At 42.1% G+C, this 27183-nt stretch overlaps 6 protein-coding genes across 6 annotated transcripts; 1 reads left to right on the top strand and 5 right to left on the bottom strand.

Moving 5' to 3' along the window:
- Positions 1 to 321: 321 nt before the first annotated feature.
- Positions 322 to 6869, bottom strand: LOC109480500 (borealin-like). The gene is made up of 11 exons (XM_019782706.1): positions 6750 to 6869; positions 5061 to 5218; positions 4680 to 4808; positions 4415 to 4499; positions 4180 to 4220; positions 3866 to 3924; positions 3342 to 3436; positions 2975 to 3070; positions 2358 to 2496; positions 1819 to 1908; positions 322 to 1353 (listed from the first exon to the last, which is right to left on the bottom strand). Exons 2-11 carry the CDS (start codon positions 5194 to 5196, stop codon positions 1282 to 1284), a joined length of 942 nt encoding a protein of 313 aa, XP_019638265.1. The 5' UTR covers positions 5197 to 5218; positions 6750 to 6869; the 3' UTR covers positions 322 to 1281.
- A 245-nt stretch (positions 6870 to 7114) lies between these two features.
- LOC109480507 (uncharacterized protein C1orf109 homolog) lies at positions 7115 to 9027 on the top strand. Its single transcript, XM_019782711.1, has 4 exons — positions 7115 to 7493; positions 7868 to 8047; positions 8228 to 8340; positions 8687 to 9027. The coding sequence occupies exons 1-4, from the start codon at positions 7228 to 7230 to the stop codon at positions 8725 to 8727; spliced, it is 600 nt and encodes a 199-aa protein (XP_019638270.1). The 5' UTR covers positions 7115 to 7227; the 3' UTR covers positions 8728 to 9027.
- A 31-nt stretch (positions 9028 to 9058) lies between these two features.
- LOC109480422 (M-phase phosphoprotein 8-like) lies at positions 9059 to 14524 on the bottom strand. Its single transcript, XM_019782611.1, has 7 exons — positions 13990 to 14524; positions 13610 to 13744; positions 12078 to 13289; positions 11242 to 11432; positions 10513 to 10723; positions 9765 to 9911; positions 9059 to 9297 (listed from the first exon to the last, which is right to left on the bottom strand). Exons 1-7 carry the CDS (start codon positions 14026 to 14028, stop codon positions 9142 to 9144), a joined length of 2091 nt encoding a protein of 696 aa, XP_019638170.1. The 5' UTR covers positions 14029 to 14524; the 3' UTR covers positions 9059 to 9141.
- Positions 14525 to 15703: 1179 nt separating this feature from the next.
- On the bottom strand, positions 15704 to 18715 carry LOC109480509 (protein CREG1-like). Its single transcript, XM_019782713.1, has 4 exons — positions 18380 to 18715; positions 17213 to 17322; positions 16658 to 16793; positions 15704 to 16242 (listed from the first exon to the last, which is right to left on the bottom strand). The coding sequence occupies exons 1-4, from the start codon at positions 18574 to 18576 to the stop codon at positions 16098 to 16100; spliced, it is 588 nt and encodes a 195-aa protein (XP_019638272.1). The 5' UTR covers positions 18577 to 18715; the 3' UTR covers positions 15704 to 16097.
- A 1530-nt stretch (positions 18716 to 20245) lies between these two features.
- On the bottom strand, positions 20246 to 22392 carry LOC109480423 (the record flags this gene model as incomplete). Its single annotated transcript, XM_019782612.1, has 3 exons — positions 22333 to 22392; positions 21071 to 21481; positions 20246 to 20727 (listed from the first exon to the last, which is right to left on the bottom strand). Coding segments are annotated over exons 2-3 (774 nt in total), but the record flags the coding sequence as incomplete, so codon positions are not given.
- A 331-nt stretch (positions 22393 to 22723) lies between these two features.
- LOC109480424 (delta and Notch-like epidermal growth factor-related receptor) lies at positions 22724 to 25092 on the bottom strand. The gene is made up of 9 exons (XM_019782614.1): positions 24979 to 25092; positions 24588 to 24725; positions 24309 to 24446; positions 24029 to 24166; positions 23769 to 23906; positions 23504 to 23641; positions 23229 to 23366; positions 22985 to 23122; positions 22724 to 22878 (listed from the first exon to the last, which is right to left on the bottom strand). Exons 1-9 carry the CDS (start codon positions 25025 to 25027, stop codon positions 22724 to 22726), a joined length of 1170 nt encoding a protein of 389 aa, XP_019638173.1. The 5' UTR covers positions 25028 to 25092.
- Positions 25093 to 27183: the final 2091 nt, after the last annotated feature.

Consider the following 27183-nt stretch of genomic DNA (forward strand, 5'->3'; position numbering starts at 1 on the left):
AAAGTTGATAAGAAAAATGCTCATGATATACCTAAATTTGACCTTTTCTACCAGACGAGCCAACGGCTCTAACTTTTGGGGTATGTTAAGCATCTTCCGTACTACATTTGCTCTCAAAATGTCTTGTTTCATTGTATTAAGCTGGGCGGTTATATCGGCTGTACTGATCACGTTAATTAGATAAAGTTCTAATTCGCATAATCCATGTCCATTGAAAGTCTCTTATGACTAAATAGCACAATCAAGTTTTAGCAGAATGTGCCATTCAAACAATGTCTGAAAGTAGTAGTCCTACCAAAGAAAACACAGAACATCACAGTAACAGCATTAATTGTTCTATTTTAGAAACTGTCAACAGTACTACAGAATGGGTATAGAATATGGACTCTCTATGTACATTGCCATATTGAAGAAAGCACAACTTCCTTGCCATGCAATGTTTATTTCTTATTGAAATCAACTTTAAGATAATAGCAGATGTTCTACATCTGATTAGAGCATTGTGAATTTTGCTGACAGATAAAACAATAAAAAGACCCCAAATCAAGAATAGAATACAATGACAGGTGATCATCTATAATGCCTAAAGTATGTAGACAAAGAAGAAACTACAACTATCCAGCATGACTTAATACGTGTAGTGCAGTTTTCCCCCACTTATTTCGAAGTTTTTTTTAGCAAACTGATATCATCACCTTCCTGCATATGATATGGTGACAGCATTTTTGAAATCAATATTCAACCCAAATCATCAGGTCAACATTGATGACAACAACCATACAAAAGACAAAGGATTTATGACTCTACATAGATTTAAGACACATGAGCATCTCATTATTAGGTTTAGTTGTCTTGTACACCCAATTTTTAATTATGTTCTGCAGACATGTTTCTGAACCCTACCTTGCTAGCTGGCTGCAAAATACCATGCAGTCTACTGTACTAGACAACCATGCAAAATCTAACAAGTCTGTCTGTTGCCATACTAGTAGTGTACATACACCAATACTGAATAAAATATAATGTGTCTGAATCTATCCCAAGGCAAATAAAAATGATGCACTGTTTAGACCCGTTAAGAGCTTTAAAAAGTTCTCAGAGGGCAAGAGTGTAGCAGTCGATATGAAAGAACTTTAAAAGAAAATTAAAACTGACATAGAAACAAAATACCACAGATAAAATACAGCTGAAATTTCTAATACCAGTAGTTGCAACCTAAGTTTTGTATCTTTACACTACCCCATATAAATACAAAATATACAAAACACCACGACTCTCTCCTTAGTCTGACTCGGTGCTGCTGCTCTGTGTCTGGTTCTGTCTTGCCTTTTTCAGAATAGCTGCCAGTTTTTGCTGTAAAACAAAGAGCAGAAACAGTTAATAATAACAAGATAAGGCTGCCATCCTCTAGGAACAAGAAATGCTTTTTTAAAAGCTGTCTGTGGGCCAATATTACAGCAGCGGGTGGTGTGAGTGTAATGACAATGTGTGACTCAAATAATATTGGTGGCTCAAATAACCATAGAACAACCCAATCATAGAATATGATACTGAGAAGTTCATAAAATAAATGAAAAGTTCACTGTATCCCAAAAACACAAGGTACTGTAATTCCTGATTTTTTTTGCAGTACAAGTTTTATGTCAGCAGTTTTGTACCACAAACTTATCATTACCTTTATGAAATAATCTGCTGACTTTCTTTTTCTTCATGCGGCCACAGCGAACATATAGTTCATAAACCTTTGCTACAGCGAACAGGACATAAACTTTATGATAAAGTGAATTGCAGTACTTTCAAACATGGCAGTAGACTGACCTGTAGCAGCTGTATGTTACTAATAGTTTTCTCGTCCATATCAGGGATTTCTACATCGTCTGGATCCACGTCATGGCTACACTGGAACACCTGCATGCAAAACAATAAATCAAAGATGTCACACCTTCTCAAAGTATTTAGAGTTGTTATGAATTTCTTGTTAAATACTTAGTACCAAAAAATACAAACCTAGTAGAGCTGTGTACAAATTTTAGGTACAGGTACACAGGGTTAGGTACAGGTACACAGGGTTAGGTACAGGTCTGGACCCATACCTGTTTGTTCAAATAATGGTCAACTTTTAATAAGCTTTGCTTCTATCAATAATGTTTAATACAATAGAAAACATTAGATATAGATTTATGGGTTTACTTAGATCAGTATCCTGTACAGTACCAGTACTTGATGTTCCAGTATTTTGGACCTGTATCTATTTGATCGTACCAGTACACTGTATTGGTACACAGCTCTAAAACCTAGCATGAAGTAGCACTACCCAAAACATTACTTCAGTCTGTTAGTAACAGAATGTTTCCCACCTTGCCATCTCCCACAGGTATCAGTGCCTCTGGAACTTTGACAGCAGCAGCCATGGGCCTGTTGAGAACAGGACTGCCTGATATGGACATCAGCCTCTCTCCAGCCTTCGCTTCTCGCACCATCGGAGTCGTGGGAAGTCTGAGAACCACAAAAGAAATGTCCTTTCTGATTAGAGAAAAAATCTAGTACTAGATTTCTACTAGATTGGTGCTTACTAATAGCACCAATAAGACTAATAACATGGTCTGACGTTATTTCATACAATAGGTCAGATGCCTTGTTGTGAACAAGGCTTTAAGTAAAGTGGGTGACTTGCCCTTCAAAATGCAGGAAATGGCCTTTTAGAGGGTCAAGATTTCAAAATTTTATTGGAGGTGCATGCTCTTGCATAGCCCCATAGGATCGTCGTGGCTTCAGCCCTCAACATAGCATCGATGCTACATGAATTAAACAATTGCATTTTGTCTTTTCCAGACACAAATGGAAGTCATTTCCTGCAGCTTTAGTTCTACATCTTCTCCACACAATTACAACCTTACAAGGCAGGAGAGATGTTCAATATCTGTACTTAATTCTGTACTTATACATATACTGATAGGGAAGAAGGGAAGCTAACCTTGGATCAAACTTGGGTGTAATGAGTGGTGTGTCGCTCCACACTGGCTTGTTTCCCTTCACAGCTGGGGTCGTAAGCGCGTTCCGACTGGTCTTGCTGCAATCAAAAGGTCAATCTTTATTTTTGGGTACCACCTCTTTATTTTTGATACCACCAACCCACCATTTTTCTGTCAGCAACATTGCATTTTTGCCTCACAGACATCAGTTATAATCAGTATGCTATAGGAAAGGATTGATTCAACTCACTACATTAAAAGTGAGCAGAAAATTGATTTTGAAAATCCAGTTTTGCCGCCCTGAAATTGCACTGGATTCCCACAAATGACTTTGGAGCCCTGTAACAATACAGTTTTGCTGAACCTTACCTGCCCAACCTGGAGGCTGTGCCACCCTGAGTCCTGGCTGAAGACCTGGTCATCCTTTTTGTGGGTGGAGGGGCAGTGTCCTTCTTCTTGGTAGTCTAAAGGTCATGAACCAAACGGATAAATTAAGACAGAGGCACTCAACAGAAACTCTAGTATAACTCTAAATTATTATTACATGTAGTACGATCTAGCTGACCAAGATTGTATGGCCACCTCCAAAAAAAGGACAGTGAAAAGTGGCCTAAAATTAAAAAGATCATCACGCTGAATGTAGAACTTCTACATTCAGTGTGATGATGTTTTTAATTTTACTAGAAGGCCAAAGCCATCAAGGAAGTCAGAGATGGATGGACAACATAGGGGAGGACTTCCACAAGAGTCCACAGCACAGAGGCAAATGGCAGGCTTCCACCAAGCCTCATCAGCATCAGTGTGCTAGCACGTCTAACCCTCGGAAGACATACAAGGAACAACAGCGACGGCTTTCTGCGCTAATCTGGTCAGTGAGTGAGTATTGATGGTACCTTTCTCTTGGGTGGCCTTCCTTTAGGTTTACTTTCCTGTTCATCTTCCTCAACAGTTTCTGTAATATAAATGCAAAATAGAACAATAAATGAACCCCACACTACTACAATAACTACATACAATTATTCTCTTATCAGAGTCCTAAGCTTCTGTGCAACCAGTGAACCAGTCATTATAGCCCTGAGGAAGACAACAGACGGTTTTTAACGTCAGCTAATGTTAAACAAATGGTTTTGAATAAAAGAACTTTACTATTCAATCATTCAGCGACATGATGAAATAAATTCACAAGTTCTCAGCTCTGAGATCTTACCTGTTGGTGCTATATTGTTGCTTACTGCAGCCAGTGGCATCCTGTGAAGAAGTCAAGAACACAGTACATTGTATCTCAAAATAACACCCAAAAGATTCTTAATGTAATTATAGAAATACAACAAACCTGCAGGTTTTATAATTTTCTCTGGCACTTAAAAATGTTAAGAATATGCTGTATAACGCTGTGTACTAATAATCTATAAATCTGAGGGGTAGTTTGAGCCATGACAAACCTTGTCTTTTCCGCCGATGTGCATTCCTTAGCATCTGTGTCTGTCACCGACTGGAGTTGTATGGCCTCAATACTTCCACCCTGGGCTGTATACACATGTAGAAAAAAAATAAATAAATAAATATGCCAGAATGATAATTATCATGATCGTGGGCATCAAAGGAAAAACAAATACATGTACAGTCAGTGTGTGTGTGTGTGTGTGTGTGTGGTTACTTTTGACCAGTTTTCCCAATTGATTCACATAAAAAATATAATTTACTCACCCAAGAATTCAGCCATGGTCATGTTCTGGATTTTCTTGGGGAGTTTCATGACCTCCAGTCTGAACTGTTGTCTGCCTAAGTTACAGATCTTCTCACACAGCTCGTACGACTGCTTGATCTTAGACTCCACTGTGGACAAAAACAGGAACATTACAATTGATAATTGGATGCAAAAAGATTTTAACAGGGTAAGAAAACTGAAAAGTCCACATGCCCAGGGCAAGCAGGGCTAGACATACCCACATACACATCTGAACTTGCAACTTTGTATGCAAATGGCAAGTGCGTATTTCAAGCCCTGTAGTAACTGACCAGACTACATACATAATGATATATTATCATAATAGAATATTTAGCTTCATCTACTAGTAACGGGCCTACCTTCAACATCAAAGTCCTGGAGGAAAAGCTCCTTTTTGCGTTCCTTTTCCTCTTGGTCCATATCGTGGCCTTCGTTGCCTTCTGGTAGCTTAGGTTTGGCTCGCGTTGTCTGCCTTGTTTTCCTCTTGCGTGGCATTTTGGTGCTGCTGACTGTATTCCTGCAAAAAATAAATCTTACATAAGGCTTCCTGAGTTGCCACAGCTAGTACTTTGGTAGATACCCACCAGGCCACCACCCTTGGGCAAGTCTTGACATGCCCTGAAAACTAGCCATGGGGATTTGGTAAGCCTTTTGTATGCTAATACTGTCTACTGATGATTAGGTAAACAATCATGTGGCATGACTTTTAGAGTGTTCGACTCAGAATTCAAACCCCTGGTGTATATTTGTGTCCCTCTTGGGAAAGGCATTATTTCTACACAAATAAATCCCTGGCTTGAGTTTTGACTTTTGACATGTTTTGTCGTTTAAAAAATGGTCCTGTGTTTGGGGGGAGCTATACCTCAAGCAAGACCCTGGGGCCGCTTTAAAAGATTAGCTGAAAGCCATTGACTCAATTTACTAGTAATACATGAACGGCGATCAGAAAGACACACCCTTGATGAGGTACATGTAGATGTCTGTCAGAAATAGGCAAAAAATAATGAGTAGAGTAGAGTAGAGTAGAGTTGATTCATGCCGGGTAGGAGTCCTGCTCCAATTTGGGCCGCTCTTCAGTTTACTGACATCTCTGGACGTAGTGGGTGGTCCAAAGCTCTATAATTGTAGACGACCGGGTGTGTTTCCATGTACTCGTCAAACCTCTTCTTGAAACTGTTTACACTAGGCGCCATGACTACCTCCCCAGGAAGCTCATTCCACCAGCTTGCCGTTCTATTTGTAAAGAAGTGTAGGCGCATATTTGTTTTTGCCTGCGTCCTCTTTATTTTCAGGTGATGACCTCTAGTTCTCTTCTCTGTTGTTATTGGTAGTAGACATGCTGTGTTGTACATCCCGTGTGTGTATTTGTAAACGTTGATCATGTCACCCCTCAATCTCCTGTAGACCAGGGTAGGTAGTTTTAGTTTCTTGAGCCTATCTGTGTATGAAAGATCCTGCAGGCCTGGTACTCTTTTTGTCGCTCGCTTCTGTACTTTCTCTAGTTCTGTGGCGAGTTTCCAAGTATGTGGGGACCAAATTATGGGGGCTCCGTACTCTAACTTAAGTGAGGACGGATGATGGTCTTGTAAAGAATGAGAAACATTTCTAGGTCCATGTGTACAAATGTTCTCCATGTTAGTCCCATTATTTGGTTTGCTTTTTTTACAATAGTTGTTATATGGTTGGCAAAGCCCAAGTCTCTGTCTACTAGTATTCCCAGGTCTTTCTCTTCTGAGGAAACTTTCAGGGATAATCGATATTTCGACGATCACACGTTCTTAATTAGCTTCACATACTCACGATGGGCTTCAAAACAAACATATGAAAACAAAAAATACCACCTTGAACTAAAGCCATGACTAGATCGCCCCGAAAGCAACAATTCGTCGAGTTATCTTTTCCCTCCATAATTTTCGGCAGCCATTTTTGTTGACGTCCCCGGTTTCAAAACGATCTGCCAAAAACTGGAACGAAACTCCAAATAGCAACACATTCATCTCCCAAAACGGTGTCCGCCGACTCTAAGATATATAAAACATATTTCTTACCTGTATAATTATAAAAACTCCGCTGATACAGCCCAAAATCCAAGAAAAATTGAAGGTATCCTTTCCTTCCGTACCGACAGCACAACTTCTTTATCCAAAATGGCCGCCTCGATTTAAACTAGACGAATTAGCCAATCAACAAGCGAGTTTTGATCACGTGACTAAGTGATCTCCATTACAGGGTGCTATGTGTGCGATTTGAGGTTTTCTACGGATCTTTGGTTTTTAACCAGTATCTTCCACAAAAAATACATGAATAATATGTTTAGAATATCAAAAATTATATCCAAGAACAAATATCATATCTATAGTCCTTTTTCTTTGTCCCCTGTCATGGATACCTCTGGGGACGAGATCAAGCCTTCACCTTTGACCTTTAGGAAACCGGAAAAAGCATGGGACTGTGTATGCAAGCACTGCCACTGTTACGACGAAGTGTAAAAAAAAACGTTACAAAGAAAAGGTTTTGTGGGGAACAATGCAGGCAGAAGTTCTCACCCGGCGTCAGCTCAAATCCGCGTACGTTACTATTGAAAAGCAGGCCGCTCGCTGGAAGGAAATCCACGGAAATTCCGAGCAGTATGTGAGGTCCCTCTGCAACCTCTCCGAACAGTTGGAGTCTTGTGAAAAAGTTCCCGACGAGGCTCCCGAGTTTTTGAAGGACTTTCCTGATCTGAAGAGCAGATTGAGAGCTAAACTGTTGGAAGAGATGGAGAAGATGGTGGGAAAACTCAGAGAGACATTGTAAGTCATCAGAAGAATCGCCAGACCATTTATGATGATCCCGATTTCCAATCGTTTCTTTTTTTCAAACAAATTTAGGAAACAAGTGCTTTTGAAAAAGCAGGCCTTTGGCTGGGTAGTTTATGAATTGTACAAGGATCACATGAAAGAAAACCATACCCTAATCCTAAGAATGTTCAATGTGACATCTGAATTACAAACCCTGGCTCTGAATACCCTGTTCAAAACATAATTTTCAGAAAAATGTTAAATATTTGTCCACAAGCAAACAGGTGGATGGGTCCTTGAGACAGTGACAATGTTAAACTGTGTTTGTTGGAACATTATGCTATAGTCAAAATCTTCGAGCCTTCATATATTTCATATCTCTGTAGATGCTCCTTACAAGAAGTGTCCAACAGTGTAGGCAGACAGTATGGAGCGTCCATGCACACGTACCAGACACATGCAGCAGAGCTGGCGATTCCCAAGGTCGTGGAGAGGTCGGCGACAGAACCCTCCATGGCGGACATGTTGGAATGGTTGGGAGACATCGACAGGGCAGTTCGAGAGCTGTATCCTTTCATTTTGGTGGTCGTCACTGGCCTACAACTCTTTATCACTGTTTTTCAGCCATATATGTGGAACAATGACGCCTGCATATGTAATTTTTATACTGGCAGGCTCTTGCCTATAAATAGAATCAACGTACAAAAATTATCACAAATGTCAGCTTTTTTCTCAACAAACTGCAGCTTTCTACAAAAGCAGTTTCTTCTAGACACACTAAACTATGATGACACCAGACAGATGCAGAGTCTGCAGAGGAGATGGAAACAGGACAATGACTTGGACACCATGGTTATGGGTATGTCTCTATTTCATTTCTACATTAGGCCACACCAATTTAATCTGGTTCTCGGATTTGTCCACTGCATTTTTTCAAGCAGGGAAAGGCTGACTGAATGCAATTCTTTATTGCACGCAAGATCCAAAATTAATAAACTACATATACAATGTATTACAAATTATAGATATCTCTTCTCTGTTAGAAATTGCGATAATTGACATGCTTTCAAGTCCAGTCTTATTAGCACCAAGGTGACCAATCATTTGAGTCACACATCATCATATCACCAACCAGCTTTTCCCATCTTGGCCCCCGACTAGCTTGTTTTTAAAAGCATGTCTTGTGTCTTTTGTTTTCTTTACAGGAATCTTGGCTCATCTTACCTTCTTCTTACAAGACACTTGAAGGAGGGATGCCATCATTCAGGTTTTCTGTTTTGACAAATTTAGGACCTTCATAAAAAAGCACTGTTGGAATTCGATCCCCCCACTAACTTACCTCGGGTGATTGTATGTTATACTAGACTATTTATACTAGCTTTTAAGTTTTATGTCATACCAAGGTATTTACTGACGCTGGAGACAAGCTGGATTCATCTCCTTCGACTCACTGAAAGTCTATCATTTCATATGCAGATAAAGGAAGAGATACAAAATGTTTAAGATACGTGCTTTATTCAACAAACAATAAACAACAAAAGCTGTATGACTGTTCAACTTCTAGTCTTGTAGTTTCTTCCTTGTAGATACATAACGCATATATTTGCTTGTAAGCATCCCCCCCAAAAAAACAAACAAACATGGCGGCCGTGGCGTGGTATCACAAGCGCTCCCTCTCCACGTACGCGAGCACGGCCCTGCAGCAGTCCTCGGCCTGCCAGGAGTGGCGCAGGTTTGTGTACTCCTCCTGGTTACACTCCTGCAGCTCGTACCTGCTCAGGTGTCTCTGAACCAGCTTCTTGGTCTGACGGATAATCTGTGAAGCAGGTAAACCTTGATCAGTAACTAAACGGGAAGTATAATTATAGCTGCTGGCATCATTGTTGACTCTCTCACCATATATACGATGATTGTCTATAGAGTACATGTTGAAAATACTATATTTAACTTAAACTACCATCCACATGATGCATGCATGCAACTATCCATTCATTCATCCATCCATTCACCTATTCATTTATTCATGCATCCTTCTGTTCATTCATCCAGCCATCAACCTACAATATTCATTCATCCACCCATTCATTCATGTATCCATTCATTCATCTAACCATTCATTCACCCATTCATTCATTCATTCATCCATCTACCTACTCCTCCATAAAGCAAGTGGTAGCATTAAAATAAGTCATGGTAACTCAAGTGCGGTACCACTTCGTGTTGTATCAATGTATGACCTTCTTCAGTGAGTGAATAAAAGAAAAAAAAACTTCATGGACCTACCGCTAGTGGCTTGTCGATCATGCATTCCGGCACGGTAGGTTTGAGTTCGTGTATGAAGAACTCGTGTATGTAGACCTGTGAGACGAGTCCGGCCTTGTACGCCTCCTCTGCAGACAGCGTCCTGCCCATCATCAACATGTCTTTGGCCTGCATGTGCATAAAAGAGAAACCATGTTATGATTTTGAAGCAAGTTTGAACTGCAATAGCCAACGCAAAATTTGGACTTACCCAAACTTTCGACTGTAAACTCCAGTCTTTGTCAAGGACTGAGCAATCCACCGCTTCCATGATCCAACGCAGATAACACACGTGACTCCGTGAGCAGTGGATCATAGGTTGCAGAAAGTCCGCGGCGCCTTTCCTTTTGAATTGACTTTGACAAAAGTATCATTACAACATTTTTGATTTTGCAGTTTACGGCATAACTTCATTTTGCATCTGCTTTGTACGATTTACAGTATGGTCGAAAACTTCCCTTTTATTTGGAAACGGACGAAAATCCATGCATATGCCTGCGCGATAATCTCCAAGCAGATCCCTATCGGTGGCAAAAAGACAGTATCAAATTGGTCAGGCAGTATCCATTAGCTAGAGAAGCTCCGCGTTGGTGGGGGTCAGGACAAAAAAAAAAACGGCCATATATAAAAAGGTAACGATCATTCCTCCACAACCTCTGCTTGGAGAGTACCTGCGCGGGTGAATCAAAGCAATTCAACGTGGCCTTATGGCCGTGAGGTAAAGCCTTACCATGGCGGGGCCGACAATGCTGGGTAGTGTGAGGGAGGCACAGCCCTCGGGTGTCTGCAGCAGAGCGGCGTACGGCGTCTCGAACACCGCCCGCTCGCTGGCGTACGCGATGTCACTCAGCGCCACGAGCGCCGTGCCGAACCCGCGCGCCAAGCCGTTCACCAGTGACACTAAGGGTTTAGACAGGCTGATGATGGCGTCCACCGCATCCCTGCAGAAAACAGCAGAAATTTGTGACTTCTGTTGTTTTACTTTCTATGCGTACAACACAATATTAATACGTTCGCGGTACAGAATTCGAAGTGACCACGAAAACCGTAAAGTACCTCGAAAATTAAATTTTCTTTGATTCTTTCTATTCGGTGTTTCTATCGTACTGTAAATCACGATTTTTTTCGGGTTACTTTTATATTCGTGGTTTTCGTGGTCACAAAATTAAATTATGTACCGCGAACTTATTACCGTGAACAAATAATTCTCCGACTTTCTTTTTTGCTGCACCTGCCGCCATTGCGAACGTATAGTGATTTACAGTCTGAGGGCAACTCTTTCTTGTCTTCTTATTAGCAATAGGTCGATCCCATATGCATAGTCCCACCTACCTCCGTGAAAACGTCGACCCACTTACTATACGGCCATTCTCTCATTACCTCTCATTGGTGCATTGGTGGAACTGCTGATTATGATTGACATTCAGGACCTGTCTATGGTTCATAACCCCGACCTTACCTCAACTTTTCCGCCATGTTGTTGACGTCATGCTTCCTCACCGCGTTCCTCCGGCCCGCCAAGTCGGAACCAACCAGATACGTCAGGTCCACGCCTGCGCAGAACACGCCGCCGCAGCCTGTAACCGTCACGATCTTACAGTCGTTGTCGGAGTCAGCCACACGGAGGGCGTTCGTCAGTTCAGCAAAGGCCTGGCAACAGGAGAACACGTTAAGGGCAATGCAATTTCAGGGCAGCAAAGCAAAAATATTCTAGATGAGGATGTTTGTCTGATACGGACATTTTATAACCATTTATTAACACATTTTCGTCATCACTTGATACTTAGTACTTGAAGCGTTTGAAATATCACCTACATGACATAATGCGTCTCTTTGTCTCTGTGGGGCACTGTAAGCGAACGCCGGTTCTAGAACGTTTTTTTTTTTCTAGAAATGTCCTCCAGTGACGTAAGCAGTTCATGTGACCCGTGAAAGGTAAACTGGTCTATGGATTCTTAGTGTTGGAAAAACGTGATAGTTGCATCGGTCAGCATGAGAAAACTTACTTATCTTTAGTTTTGCTACAATGATAAAGTTGCGCTCAGAAGGAAAACGTGGTGTTTGACTCCTGAATTCCTCCATATACCAGCTACTGACCACCCACAGTGCTGCCTGGGTCACCTTAAGGCGTGACCTCCCTACCAACTGTCAAAATCCCCTCCCATCCACTATGTAGCCGAAGATCTTAGGACAAGCAGACACACAAACAAACCCACAACTCGGCCACCTAATACAATACTTCCGTGTGCGGAAATAAAGATATTGAAAATCAAGAAATATCTTCATCTTTATTACCTCCGGTCTCAGCATGGCTCGTGGCGGCATGTCCCCGGGAAAGATGATGGCCACGTGACCATGCTCTTTCCTCACAGTGATGTATTCGTACCCATCCGCCGGAGGTCTGTATGTATGACGTAACGGGGATCTAATCTTCCCCGGGGAGCAACGCTCCTTGGAGGTTTGAGACAAGTCTCTCTTCTGTCGGGGCGGTGTCGGTTTCCTCTTGGACGGTGTCTTCTTGTTTTGTCTCAAGTCGGGCGTTGAAAAGCTCTTCTTGGGCGTGACGGTCGGCTTCGCTACCGACGCGGGTTCGGTACTCGTCGTGTGGGTTTCCGACGTGCCAGTCGACTCGTGTTCGGTCATCTTCGCCAAAACTCGGACGGACCTCCTGGTTATCAACGCTAAGGCATCGCGGGCTTTCTTGGGAAGAAGAATTTTCTTGACGGGAGGGATCGCCAGTGGCTCGTCCCCTGCTGCCGCCTGGTCTTGCATGGATTCCCGCTCTTCCTCCGCCGTTTTGGAGTAGTTTTTCTGCGGGGTGGCATTGTAATCTTGGTCAGTTGCGCTGTCTGTTTCCATGTGCTCTTTTTCCTGGACACCCGTACTGTAATCCCCCGTTCCGGCTAGGTTCAACAACTTCTCTTCTGTTCCTTTCTCTGGCGTTGCCTCCTCTTCCTTCTTCTCCTGAACTCTCGGATATTGAAGAGCCTGGAACAAACAGGGCATCCCCTCGTCTTCATCTGGCTGGTTTTCCGCCGTATTTTGTTCAAAGCTCACTTCTTGTTCAACATCTTGGCATACACATCCAACCGGGAAGACTTCGTTTGTATTCAATTTGCCTTCTCCTTGTACCGGCATGTCGCTTGGTTTTTGTGTCGAGGTGCTGTCTTCTGGCAATCCGGTGGCTACCAAAGCATCGGCGTCTTCTTCTTCGTAGAAACTTTCTTCCTTGTTTTCTTCTTCGTCGTCGTCAGAGAGAAACTCCATCCCGTCGATCAGACGGTACAGCCGCTTGTACACGATGGCCTTGGCGTGCTCAAGCGCGGCGTCCCCGACGTCAGGGGTCTTCTTCAGCACGTACCGGACCTCGAAGTTGACCACGAGGTCCAGAACTCTGGTCAGGTTGCTGAACGGCTCCCAGGTGTCGTCTGCAGGGCCGTATCCCGCCCAGCGGACCAGGTAATACGCCTTTCCGTCCTGGTACCTCTTACCACGAATTCTCTCCACCTGAAAACAGATACGATTTATACACATCAGCGAAATGAATTGTGTCATTTTGGCATAAACATTGCAAAACCAATGGATAAGGGTACTAATGTCGCAAAATTCCAAGTTCAATTCTTCAAAGGAAAAAGAAGAAAATGTGAAGTGAATGGAACTGAAATGAAAAGTATAACATTCACCATGCCATACTCTGTTTAGTCACTGGTTCAACCTTCATTTTGTAGACTTCATAATGACGGCAACTTTTTTTTATTCGCACGCTCGCATCAGTTTTGGGGTTCCCAGAGGATGTCATCCATATAATCAAATCAACATGGCCTTACCTCAAACAATCTCCTTTCGGGATCCATCGTCTGATCCGAATTTTGTCTCGGGTGTGCTTTGGTGATCAGTCGTGAATGTCCCTCTTGACTCGAGTCAAACACCTCTTTCCTCAAGAAAACCGGCATCCGAGGCACCTGGTAGACACCACGGGATGTGTCACAAGTTTGATAGAAAAATATTGAAAGGTAAAGATGCAATTGTCAGGCAACGATAATAAACATCAATTGAACAAGAATATTTAATATTTATTACAGTATCATACCCCAAATGCCCATCCCCACCACCACCACCACACACTCATAAGAAAAGATGGTGTGAAAAATTTAGTAAAACAAAAGGAACCTGACCGCCCGAAACACTACAATCAAGTTTTATTTACCTGGTCTCCAGATGCCATAAGAAAATGATCGGCTTCCATGTTGTCTCCGAACCAAGCAGTATATGATAAATTTCAGATGACAAGTGATCTTGGCGTGTCACTGTCAGCATACACAAGTGAGTTTTTCAAATCAGCGTTATGTTTTTTCTGCACGTTCCAAAGAACCTGACTCGAGATTCTGATTCGATTATCATGTAGTTGTTTTTTTACCTTTCCGCTTTTGCCGTGCCGTCTTGTTGCTAAGATCTGTATGCAATTATATCCATCCTATCGTCCTACCAACATGCTGTCTACACAACTTGCTGACTTCCACTGTATGTATGTGCGAGGGGCGTGGTTACAAGATGTGTTCCAAGAAGGAAGGGGTGTGGTTATTGGCTCCTAATGTACGAAAGTGTTGAGGAAGAAATCCTCACCATGGGTGTGGTCATATTGTAACTTCACATGCCTACGCTGGGGGCGTGGTTACGGGTGCGCACGGGGTTATAACTAAGAAGACTACTTACTTACTCATCTGGTTACATTCAACGTCCCTAGTTGTGTGTTATTCTTTTCTGCATATAACAACACAGAAAAGGCGTGGAGACCAGTTTTGACGATTTTTAGACGATTGTGTGTGTGTGTTGGGGGGGGGGCATCGTTGTTGAAGAAAACATAGCAGTATCATCCACAAACTTACCTTCCTATCCAACGCATTTTGATGACTGCCCCAAGCTTTGTATCACACTGTTGCTAGGTAACGAGACGGCCAGGCGTTTCGAACATGAGCCCAACGGCGGCGTTCCGAACGTTCGAAGAACGGCGCAGGGTCATATAAGGTGACGACTTTCATGCATCACAGTGGTTTGAACAATTCACCCGTACGGGTATACATTGTAGTCGGTTCATTGTGATGCTTTTACGCTATAACAATTGACCTTTTGTTTTTTAAGTTAATGTGACTGGTGCGCTCTCTGATTGGTTGTTCCCTGAGGTCGGCTCTTGTTGGTTCAACGCTTCAACGTTGGAAGGTTCAAATTCTCCTGTTCGTTTGTGGTGGCATAAAATGTTTGATGCAAAATTTTAGAATTTTCATAGCACTTAACGCCAATTAGACTTAAAATAATACTTCGCACAGTCTATCAGATACTTTTCATATTGCAATCTTATTAAAAGCAGGTAAGATACTTTTCATGTTTTTCAGAAGTCTTGAGAACTTGAAAATTGGTGACATCGACGCAGTGTGTTTTGATATCGACTATCTGAATTCCAACAAGCTATCGAAGTTGCCATAGCGTTTTTGTCATTTTTTTAGCCATTATTATGAACTATGATTATTTCTGATTTTGTCTATGTATTTTCAAGTGGCTCACATAAGGTAACATTTACATAACAGAGAATTAAAGACGAGAAAAGAAAACTACATGTCATACAAACTTACCAAAGACAATGAACTAGTCATTGGACCTATCACATTATTACGTCACAGTTTGCTTACCGCAATGAATGCCGGTCAATCGACGTAGCGCATGTGTGTGTTTGTGTAGCGTTAGACTTAATACAGTCTTTATACAGTACTACTTTCGTCTAATGTCACAACTAAATCACCCATGCGGCATGTAATGCTGTGTCAACAAAACTAGACGCAGCAAAAATCAAACATACCTGACTTTGAAAACTTGAAATGATCTTTATTCTTTAACTGCCCGTTCTAGAATGGTCTTTAGAACAGGTAAACAAAATGTGACGTAATAATGTGATAGGTCCATTCATTGGTGTAATGTACATGTATTCAGCAAATGTAGTTGAAATACTAGTATACAGTAAAGTTGTAATTTCGTTCTGAGTGTTAACAATAGTTTTACATGTTAGTAACATGTAAGTATTGTAATGTCAACATGTAACTAAATGCAAATACTAGACCAAACATTTCACATTGGCAATTACGTTTCGAGTATTTACAATAATTTTACAAGTTACTAACTACTGGAAGGTCCATATGTAACTACAAATACTAGATCTTGCATGACTGTGCGTACAGAAATGGCTTGTGCGGAACATGTACAAATAAACAGTTGCAGTTTGCACCAAAACAGGCAGAGGGAGTGCGAGCACGGTTACACATGTTCTCATGGGTTGGCCTTGAAGTAATCTTCAAGAGAAACACTCTGTCCACCGCCGAAGAAGTCCAAGACGAAGACATCTTCTATCTCCATTTTGGCGAAGTAAAACTTGTGATCGGGCATTTTGTACCATTCAGCCATAATGGGGTGCCTGTGGTAATAAAATTCAATAATATATTATTTTAATAAACAGCATATAACAGCACTTCAATTCATTTTAATTCGTCACTTTTCAGCATTGAATCACAGCTCAACAGGCGGGCAATTGAGCATTTCAGTAAACATTGTGTTGTGTTGAGTGTTGTTTCAGTCATCACTAAACGTATATCTATTTTCACATCTTCCCGCCGTTCAGGTAAAATAATTTTTCAAAAACAACAACGTAAAATCAAATCCTCAGGAATTCTGTTCCATGTGACTAAAAGCAATAAAACTGTTAATCCATGATTATGCCCTTTTTTGTTACGTCTGTTTCCCACTCTCCCGTTGTTATTTTTTCCTAAAACCACACAAACATCAGTGTGCGACTATCGTAGTATTATGACATCTATTTAATGCGGTCTTACCTGGAAAACAGCGACTTCATCGCAAAGTCGGTCTCGTCTTCGGGCACAGGCACGACGTTACCCGACAGGTGGACTTTGGCACATCGGGGATCTTCGGGGTCCCATTTCACACTGGCGCAGTACCCGCTCTGGACCTCTGTGTATCGTATGGAGACAATAGCATCAACCAAAAGGCGTCCGATGCAATTTTTGGGCCGCAAAACTGGATTTTCAAAGTAAACTTTCTGGTAGTAAGTTGAACTTAAATCAATACTGTCCACTGGGATAGCCAGTATAACCGCCCTTCGGCGTAACACACCAGCGTTGGTATCGTATCGTATCGTATGCTGATTCTAGCTATTTATGGGTAGAATCAAAAGATGAGACTTACTTACGCCCAAAAAAAGTTACACAAGCAACTGGATATGAATTTGATTAACTTAAATTTGATTTGGTTAACTAACATATACAATGCGTTTTTGCATAATTATCTTGGTTAGGCTAGACCATGTGAAGGTTAACATTATACATTTGCTTTCCAAATGTTACTTTTTTTTTTAGTTGATAATGCATTACCTGACACCAACAGGGTAGCAAAAGGGTCGGCCTGCAGGTCTTGAACGGTTCTCTCCAGCGGACTGAAGAAAAGGTAGGGCACCCCGGTACTGTTACCGACTGGACCGTCACTGGAACAAACCAACATACATTCGCTCATCAGATCTAGATCTACAGTCACGGTGGGAGTGACTCAAAGAGAGAAATCAAGAAATCGCATACTTAGTATTTCAAATTTACCGTATACGGAATATTTCAAGTTTTGCTGACTTGTTAGCGTACTACATCAAAAACGTTGCAGGCCGGGAGCGTCAGAGGAGAACTCAGTGCATATCGTGCTAATCAAAAATAAGGTCAAGAACCTTTAGAATTCCTACTCGGAGTGAACTCGGCTATTGTTGCCAGGAAACCGTTGCCAGCTGTGACGTCATTTTGACTCATTTGCATGCGTTTTTGGTGCGAACGTGCGCGGCGAACGTCGGTATCAAAGCTGGAAGTGCGCCCGGCCCCGATTTGAAACGTAAACATTTCTAATGAATTTTTTTTTTATATAGTAGTCCCCCAAAAAGATTCACAATAACTATTTATTAGTTACGTCCTTGGTTACGTACACGATCTTACATCTAAAGCTACATGTATCACAGTCCCCTAGGGCAATTTGCCGGGTATCGCATGTTCCGATTTAGCAATTTGCATAAAACCCAAGCCGCGCACACCGAGTCGATTCCTTTGTTCAGCCCGAGTCCCTTTAACTACAGTCTTTCAGAAGGACTAGGCCCGGTAAAACACGTCTGCCACTCCAATAACTTTATAAAGCCAACCCGAAGAGAACTGTCACCAGGCTAGCTCTTGGTTCACACGTCCCGTTTGGATTTTCTATATACCTGTACTAGTATTTAGTAGCCTCAACCAGGCTTCACAGAGTCTCAGTGCTAAAAATACTAGTAGCAGAATAATTGACCAGAACAAAATAGACTCAGTAGACTGAATACTAGTAGTACATGTACCTGTCATTTCTTGTTCAATTTGTACTCCTCTGGTCGGCTATTCTCATCTGACAGCTTATTTGACCAACGTGGGGAGCCTGGTGGTAGAGGCTATTCATACTTTAGTACAAACCTTTTTGTACAACCAGCAATAATTCTCTTACAGGGAACATAAACAACAGATACAGGAGTATTTTTTTACCTTACGGAGAAGGTATCCACGTACGGTTTCCCCTGGATAGGCGGGTGTGTTGATGTGGAGGCCAGACTGCCCCAGCCGTTGTTGTGCAGCACGTACCGAGCCGTGGCGGCGAAGTTTCCGTGGGGAGGGGGGCGCGCACCGCCCGACTCCGCCGCAAGAAACAACGCCGCCGTCAACGTCAGGACCAAGATATTCATTTCTCTTCACTGAGATGGTCGTCTGAGGGCTAGACTGAAATCTAAACTTCAAGTACAGGACAAAGTAAAACACTGTTGCGCAAGAGCGATTGCAAGAGCGTGTCTGTGTGACCCAAATTCTAATTTTGGACGCCAGACAAACAATGGGGGCCTGCATGGGGGTTCCCGACAACGCTCTACGCTGAATTCGGTTTGAGCACGTCCGCTCGGCTGTATTGTGCTATGCACAATACAGCGGACGTGCTCAAATATTCTAATTTCATTTGGGCAACGATAACCCTCATTGCCTTCGCCTAGAATGTGTTATGTGTTTACTAATAGTTACACTGTATGTAGGGATTGGCCACTTTGTAACCGGTCATAACTTGTGGTGTTGTGCATACATGTATGCATCTTTATGATGTTTGGAAGGTAGCTTGAGGTTGGGACGACAAAGGTTAAATCAACTTCTAGTATGGGTAATCTAGCGGCTTGGCACTGTACTGCAGCGGTGTACATATGTTATGCTACGCACACGAAAATAAATTACACAAACACGCACTCACCCACTCACTCACTCACTCACTCACTCACTCACTCACCCACTCACTCACTCACTCACTCACTCACTCACTCACTCACTCACTCACTCACTCACTCACTCACTCACTCACTCACTCACTCACTCACTCACTCACTCACTCACTCACTCACTCACTTAGTAGTTTCTCCAGGAGAACACAGGAACAAAATAGACACAACTCGTCTTTAAATGCACGTTTTCTCTTCCTCCTCTGAAAGCAACACTTAATCTCATTAAGTTACTAGATCATGCGTTTTAGTTATTCTGCATCACGCTTTCTTGTTAACGTAATTACTATTATTTACTACATGTACTTCGTTTGGGGGAGGCCCGTGAAAAAACATTCAGATTTCTTGCCTCCCCCGACATATTTGCAATTTTTTTAATTATTTGATTCTATTTGATTATTTCGTTGTGTATGAGCATGGAGGTTTACCTCCATGGTATGAGGAAATAAATAAACAGTAAGTCCTCGATCGTCGCCGCTCACATTTCTCGACAACGCGGGCCACTATTCTGACTAACCGCTAACTACAGCAAACGCATCTTCCGGCCCGTCCAGCAGTAGTGACAGTTCCCACATTTGTCCGTACGGAGCTGCCCACGCCGCAGTTGCTTTCGTCCGGCGAGCAGAACGGAAACCTACCGATCCAGTAGCACCAGTCATATCTCTTTCAATTTTCTAATACATTGGAGGAACATGAAGTAGGGGGGTTAGTGTCACTGAAGACTGACAGGAAGGTTAAAATGGTCTCCCTGCAGGCTGGGAGGAAGTGAGGTTTAACTGGCGGTCAAATTGGATTTTTTTTGTCATTGAAAAGCTATTTGTCACTAAAAAGTCAAGACCATGGCATCATTCAAGATAAAAGATAAAAAAGGAAGGTACGCTGCAGTGACAAGGTCAGCCACCAGGAGGCCCATATTCGACCTTGACCTTTGTCTTTCTAAGACCTACCAACATACCAAATATCATCACAAACCATAAAGGCCTTCTTAAGTCATGTACACCACAACATTGCGGAAGCACACACACACAGACAGACACACCGACAGACAGACGGGCACACACACATAGACACGCTAAAAACAATACCTCCATTTTTCATGGAGGTAATGATGTTTTCCTTTACCTCGTGAGATTCCGAAGAAGTCCAGTTCAGGGAGCCATGGCTGCCAGCCCGAGTGGGTCCGTGTGACCACGAACCTCCAGTACCGCGCTGTTCCCCGGAAATTGCCGAACTCCTGGCGCTGCCGGGTCCCTCCGGTCACGTTATCGACAGACACGACGTCCGCCCAGGCGTATGGACTCCCGACCTGAGATTTTTGCAGGGTGAAGGCGGCAGTGTCATGGCCGATGTCTCCGTAGTTGTTGACTGCGATGCGGGTCAGAGTGTGGGACGCAGTGAGGTCCAGTACGATGTACCAGTTATTATAGTACCGTTCGCCGGCGCCATTACCGATTGGGTTCCAGTGGGTCCCAATGTTACCATCAAAGGCTTTGGCGGCATCATATGTCACTCCGTTCCCATCGACCCAAGGTGTGCAGGCGGAGTCTAGGACCCATGACGAATCCCGCTCTAGCCATTGTCCTGGAGAAGAGGGGGGCAGAATTATCAAACGTTGAATACAGGCGGCCAATGGATACAGGCGGTCGACATAGAGTCCCCTTGCTCCACCGAATCTGCTTGGAGATTAGGTAAAAAATTAGAACCCTATCATGTCCATGGCAAAAGATAAAAAAGCTGTAAGAACAAAGGACAGCCGCCAGGAGGACAAAAACGACCCTGGCTTTTGTCTTCCAGAGGCCTTCTTAAGTTATGCTACAAATATGTGCAAACAAAAGTAGACTAGACAAAAATGTACAGCAATGTACACAACAACTCTCAAAACTTTCAAACTGCAAAGCGCAAACGTCGATAGTGTGAAACTGACCTGATGGAGAGACTTGGCAGATGAACTTCCTGTTGTCAAACGTGCAGAATCCATCGTTCCATGTGTTGGACGGGCTCCAGCTTCCGGGGGTGTACTCGGCACAGTCCTCGTGAACGTAGTTGTTGGGTTCTCCCGGACCCCAAGCTGTGAAGTCGCCCAGAGGAACGTTATCGTCCCACATCCACACTCCCTCCTGTTGGTCATCAGTCAGCCCGATACGGAACCGAGCGTTCTTGTCGACGACATTTTTCAGATAGATGAGGAAGTTGTTGGTTGCAGTGTCGCGCGGCATAGCAAGGTTTCCCCCGTCTGAAGAACACCTACTGACTGCACCGTTGTAGGTTGTCTCGTTGTTAAAGGCATTGTAGCACAGGCGACTAGGTTCATGGTAAACGTACCCATCTAGGCAACCTATTCCAGAACGAATAAGATTTAAAATAGTATTTCAACTGCATGCACTTGTGCTTTATACATTCTGGAGGTTCTGCATGGGGGAGGGGAGCTCTTGGCAACGATTAACATTAAATTCAGGACGGTTGGTAGCGCTTAACAGTAAATTGACTTGCATTTTCTTTGTCGTGCGCCAGATTCGAGTCTCTGAATTTTCAAGAAAAACTGACCAATGCCAATGTACTGTTTTATTAAGTAGTATGGCCTAGTATGAAGCGAGCATTACACCAGCGTCCCGCCACCCCCAAGTGCTTTCAGTAATGTTTGAAGAGGCGGCGAGCTGGATCGGACGCATGCTCCCCCTGGAAAATTTTGTATTTTTAAACCTTAAACAACACATATTCTCCTGCATTTCGGGGGGGGGGGGGGCAATATGCGACAGCATTGGTACAGAAGGATAAGCATTTAGAACAAGGTCAAGGTCACTAGTGTTCAACTCCATCCGAGTGTGGCAGAAAACCCCAGATCTTCGCTGGAGCCTGGGCAAAGTATTAGGCGCTTGCGCAAAGGGAACAGTTTTAGTGTAAAACAAAGACTATAAGAATATAAAGAATAATCTTTGATTAAAAATTTTCGTTGCACGTCTTAAGTTCAATAAAGCAATTTAAAAAAAAAGTAACAGGACATACCTGTTCCGCTCGCGTGGTGTTTGAGATCATCTGAAAAAAGTAAGACGTGCGTAAAATGCATCAACAGACGACAGACCACATAATCATAGAAACATCATGATAAGACTTAATAAAATCAAGTCCCACGCAGAACCAGACAGACAAATTGTAGAAGGAAACATTTTATCGTGATCACGAACTTACCCAGGTCACAGTTTTTCCATTTGCCCTGGTAGTACGCGGTGAAAGAACACCAGGGAGCGTCATGGTCGGCGTCGGTACAGGAATTGTAGGTTTTTCCTTTGTACGTAAATGGAAAATGGCAATCTGAAAAATAAAGAAATGAGTAAAACCGGGCCTGTGGAGGGCAACGGTTTATCGATCCGTTCCTGTACCTAAAACTATACCAACACTTTGCCCCAGTCAATAATAATTCTTTATACTTTATAATAATTCTCTATATTATGATAACTCTATGCTACCTTCATGCTTAATCATTACCAATAGACCGATAGACAAAGATAGCTACTCAAGTGGTAACAAAAAAAAAAAAGAAAGAATGAAATTTATTAATTACAATAAAACATTAAAGATTTCAAGGAAAAATGATACCTGAACATCCAGTTCCGGAAACAAAACCATCTCCTGTATATCCAGTCTTACAGGTACAAGTCGCGTCCAGACCAGGAGCGGGGTTATCTTTGCAGGTGGCCTTGGCGTGACAAGGGTTAGTCAGGCAGGCGTCGATGTCTGTCGATGGTAAAACATGGCAATCATTACCTCATCAGTGTAAAGACAGTTTGAAAATATGCACAGTTTTACTAAATAAGATAAGTAATATCAGTAAAAGTAATACCTGAACATCCAGTCCCACTGCCGAGCCCATCTCCCGTATATCCAGTCTTACAGGTACAAGTCGCGTCCAGACCAGGAGCGGGGTTATCTGTACAGGTGGCCTTGGCGTGACAAGGGTTAGTCAGGCAGGCGTCGATGTCTGTCGATGGTAAAACATGGCAATCATTACCTCATCAGTGTAAAGACAGTTTGAAAATATGCACAGTTTTACTAAATAAGATAAGTAATATCAGTAAAAGTAATACCTGAACATCCAGTCCCACTGCCGAGCCCATCTCCCGTATATCCAGTCTTACAGGTACAAGTCGCGTCCAGACCAGGAGCGGGGTTATCTGTACAGGTGGCCTTGGCGTGACAAGGGTTAGCCAGACAGGCGTCGATATCTGTTGGTCGTAATATTAAGTAAAGATCAAGAAAGTAGTTATTTAAGTTTGATAGACGAAAATAGCCACTCAAGTGGTAAGGAAAAAGAATAGAATTTACTAAATAAAATTTGTTAAAAAGTGGAAAGAAAAAATACCTGAACATCCAGTTCCTGACACAAGACCATCTCCTGTAAATCCAGTCTTACAGGTACAAGTCGCGTCCAGACCAGGAGCGGGGTTATCTGTACAGGTGGCCTTGGTGTGACAAGGGTTAGCCAGACAGGCGTCGGTATCTGTTGGTCGTAATATTAAGTAAAGATCAAGAAAGTAGTTAGTTAAGTTTGATAGACGAAAATAGCCACTCAAGTGGTAAGGAAAAAGAATAGAATTTAATAAATAAAATTTAAAAAAAAAAAATACCGGAACATCCAGTTCCTGACACAAGCCCATCTCCTGTATATCCAGTCTTACAGGTACAAGTCGCGTCCAGAGCAGGAGCGGGGTTATCTGTACAGGTGGCCTTGGCGTGACAAGGGTTAGCCAGACAGGCGTCGATGTCTGTGGATGGTAAGACGTTGGCAAGTATTACCTTACCAGTGTAAAGACAAGGCATAAAGATTGAAAATATGAACATTTCTTATTAAATGTGGCGTTAATCTATACCAGTGTGAAAGTAATACCTGAACATCCAGTTCCTGACACAAGACCATCTCCTGTATATCCAGTCTTACAGGTACAAGTCGCGTCCAGACCAGGAGCGGGGTTATCTGTACAGGTGGCCTTGGTGTGACAAGGGTTAGCCAGGCAGGCGTCGATGTCTGTGGATGGTAAAACATGTCAATTATTACCTAAGTGTATGTTAAGACAAGGCATGAAAATTACAAGATTGAAAATATGCATATTTTCATTAAATGTGGCATGGCGTTAATCTATATGCCAGTGTAAAAGTAATACTAGTACCTGAACATCCAGTTCCACTGACGAGACCATCTCCCTCAAATCCAGTCTTACAGGTACAAGTCGCGTCCAGACCAGGAGCGGGGTTATCTGTACAGGTGGCCTTGGCGTGACAAGGGTTAGCCAAGCAGGCGTCTATATCTGTTGGTCGTAATATTAAGTAAAGATCAAGAAAGTAGTTATTTAAGTTTGATAGACGAAAATAGCTACTCAAGTGGTAAAAGGAAAAAGAATAGAATTTACTAAATAAAATTTTTAAAAAGTGGAAAGAAAAAAAAATACCGGAACATCCAGTTCCACTGACAAGACCATCTCCTGTATATCCAGTCTTACAGGTACAAGTCACGTCCAGACCAGGAGCGGGGTTATCTGTACAGGTGGCCTTGGTGTGACAAGGGTTAGCCAGACAGGCGTCGATATCTGCAGTTTGGACAATAACATAATGAACATGCCGGTATCAGGAAAGATTACATAAAAATGACATTGTATCTTTATCACCATTATGATTCCGGAATGCCTGCCAATTCTGATCTGATTTGCCAGGTGACTCTTTCTTTTAAGATATAATGTCATTGCATAGTATTTGTATATGTAGTAGGAAGTACATATATAATATATCATATTATATTAGTCTACGTAAAAACAACGAATTGTTAACAACTAGCAATCTCACCTTTGGCGAATGAAACCATAGTCCTTGTACGTTCCAGTTGCATTTTCATGTTCTCTAAGACATGTTCTAGGCGATGTTCAGTTTCCTGCTGAAGTTGATGCGCCTGGATCCAACCAGGAGCGAGGGGAACAAGGTCATGCCAACGTCTGGAAAAATTAGTCCTAGAATGACTTTCTACAAGTCACAGTGGAAACACCAGGCGTGAAATTTCATACGATTAATTTATGATATGCATACTATTCATTTCTAGGAAGCACAAACATTTTATTGATCTCATATAAAACCTACGGACTAGATAAACAAATTTATTGCTGCTGTTCATGCATGCATCTGTTCCATCCCTCGACTAAAGTAAGGTTATAAAATAAAGTAAGAAGTGTATGCCATTATGAATATACTCACGCCTGATTGAAGATGTACATGGTTGCATTTGTCTTTCTTGCTGCTGTTAACGACGCCTGTTGTTGTCCAAGAATTTGACCAGAGAAGCTGAGAGCCAAGACAACGCACAGTACGGCCATACTCCAGCCTGTACACACCATGCTGTAACCAGAGTGTTTACTGGAGTCCTTGCCTTAACAAGTCAGCCCACAGACTAATATGTAAATACATATGTAATCAAAGAAGCAATACGTGCCATTTACTCTTTGTTGTAAAATAAACGTGACAACGTTTGTTGCATACGTAGAAAATCTGAAGGACTGTTACATTATGTAGCGGGGGTCCGTTTCAAAGCAATCATGGTGAGAAGTTAGTTTTATTGTCTTCAATATAATTAGATAGTGTTGCTGTCATATTGCAGTTTATTAGGAACTGGGTTTGTTGTCTTGAAGTTTGTCCACATTACCTTAGAGACAGAATCAAGCTCATGTTCCAGCTATTATTAGCCCTACTGTGTCTACTGTGTCTACGACATTCATGATGAACGGTTATTCACTTAGCAAATGTAATATGCATCTTTAAAGCCCCCACCCCCTTAAAAACTACTCAAAGGAGAAATATTGTTTCGTGAAGGCCTTCACTTATTTATTGTTCGGACCAAGGATATCATTCATTATTATGCATTTATGATGACTCTTTTGTAACATTTTCATCTATAGGGTATTAATATTGTTATAGTAAAATGACAGCTTTAAAAATAATTTGTACCATAAGTGCCTTTTATTTTTGCTAAATCTACAGTATACTTTTCAGTAATCAATAAATTTACGATGTCTGGAATATCAGTGTATACTTAGTATTGAACAAAGTATGGGTGCTTCTATCCAGTGAAATATCATATTAAATGCCATAATATTTGCATATAATATGCAGCTCACGAATCGTACCGATACTGGGACTACGTCGATGAAGGCTAGACATTCAACATTACACACGTGTTCGTATGATGTTTTAACACAAGGGACTACCTTTCTCTCTTCAGTTGTTTTTCTTTCCCAAAATGGAAATGTAACCAACAAAAAATTTACATGGCTGCCTTCTACTTGGTAAGTTGGGTTTTCTGAATACAAGAACGTCTACAGAAGAAGATCCATTCGGATGTTTTTTTCCCTCTGCCGTTCCGTTTACGTCAGCAATCTGAGTCAGCTGACTAAGCTGCAGAACAAAGAGTAAGACGTCAATAAACCCATCAACAATTTGACTTTGGTCAATCACATCATAGTTGCTCTTTCGTATCAGCCAAAACATCAAAGGTATTCTGTGGAAGGTGGGCAAATTTTTTTCCAAAACTTTTAACTTAACATTTCAGTCTTGAATGATAGCTTCAGCTACTTATCTCATTTTTAAAAATTCAAATAACTACTTTCACACACTTTATACCGTCCACTACTATACGGATTAAAAGGTCTTTGTTAGTCTGAGAGTAAACAGAAAATATTCAAACGGCAAAAAACGAACTGAACACACATTGTCATACATGGGTACATGTAGGACAAAACAGGTGAGTTAAGTGCGGATGAAAATAAGTTACATGGAGAATAGAAGCTTGCACAGGTTGTACTGACCACGTCCCACACAGAACCACAAAGGCAAACTGTAGAAGGGGACGAAACCATTTCATCGTGGTCATGAACTTCGTACCTGCGTCACAGCTTTACGGGACCAGGTCGGCACTCAAGTTCAAATATCAAGTTCAGTCATACAAGCTTGAAACATAACAAGGTATAGGGTTTCTCTATTAATAATTAAGTCTAAGTAGTATTC

This window comes from Branchiostoma belcheri, unplaced genomic scaffold (assembly GCF_001625305.1).
Source record: "Branchiostoma belcheri isolate BF01 breed outbred unplaced genomic scaffold, Haploidv18h27 scaffold51, whole genome shotgun sequence".
NCBI classification, from domain to species: domain Eukaryota; kingdom Metazoa; phylum Chordata; class Leptocardii; order Amphioxiformes; family Branchiostomatidae; genus Branchiostoma; species Branchiostoma belcheri.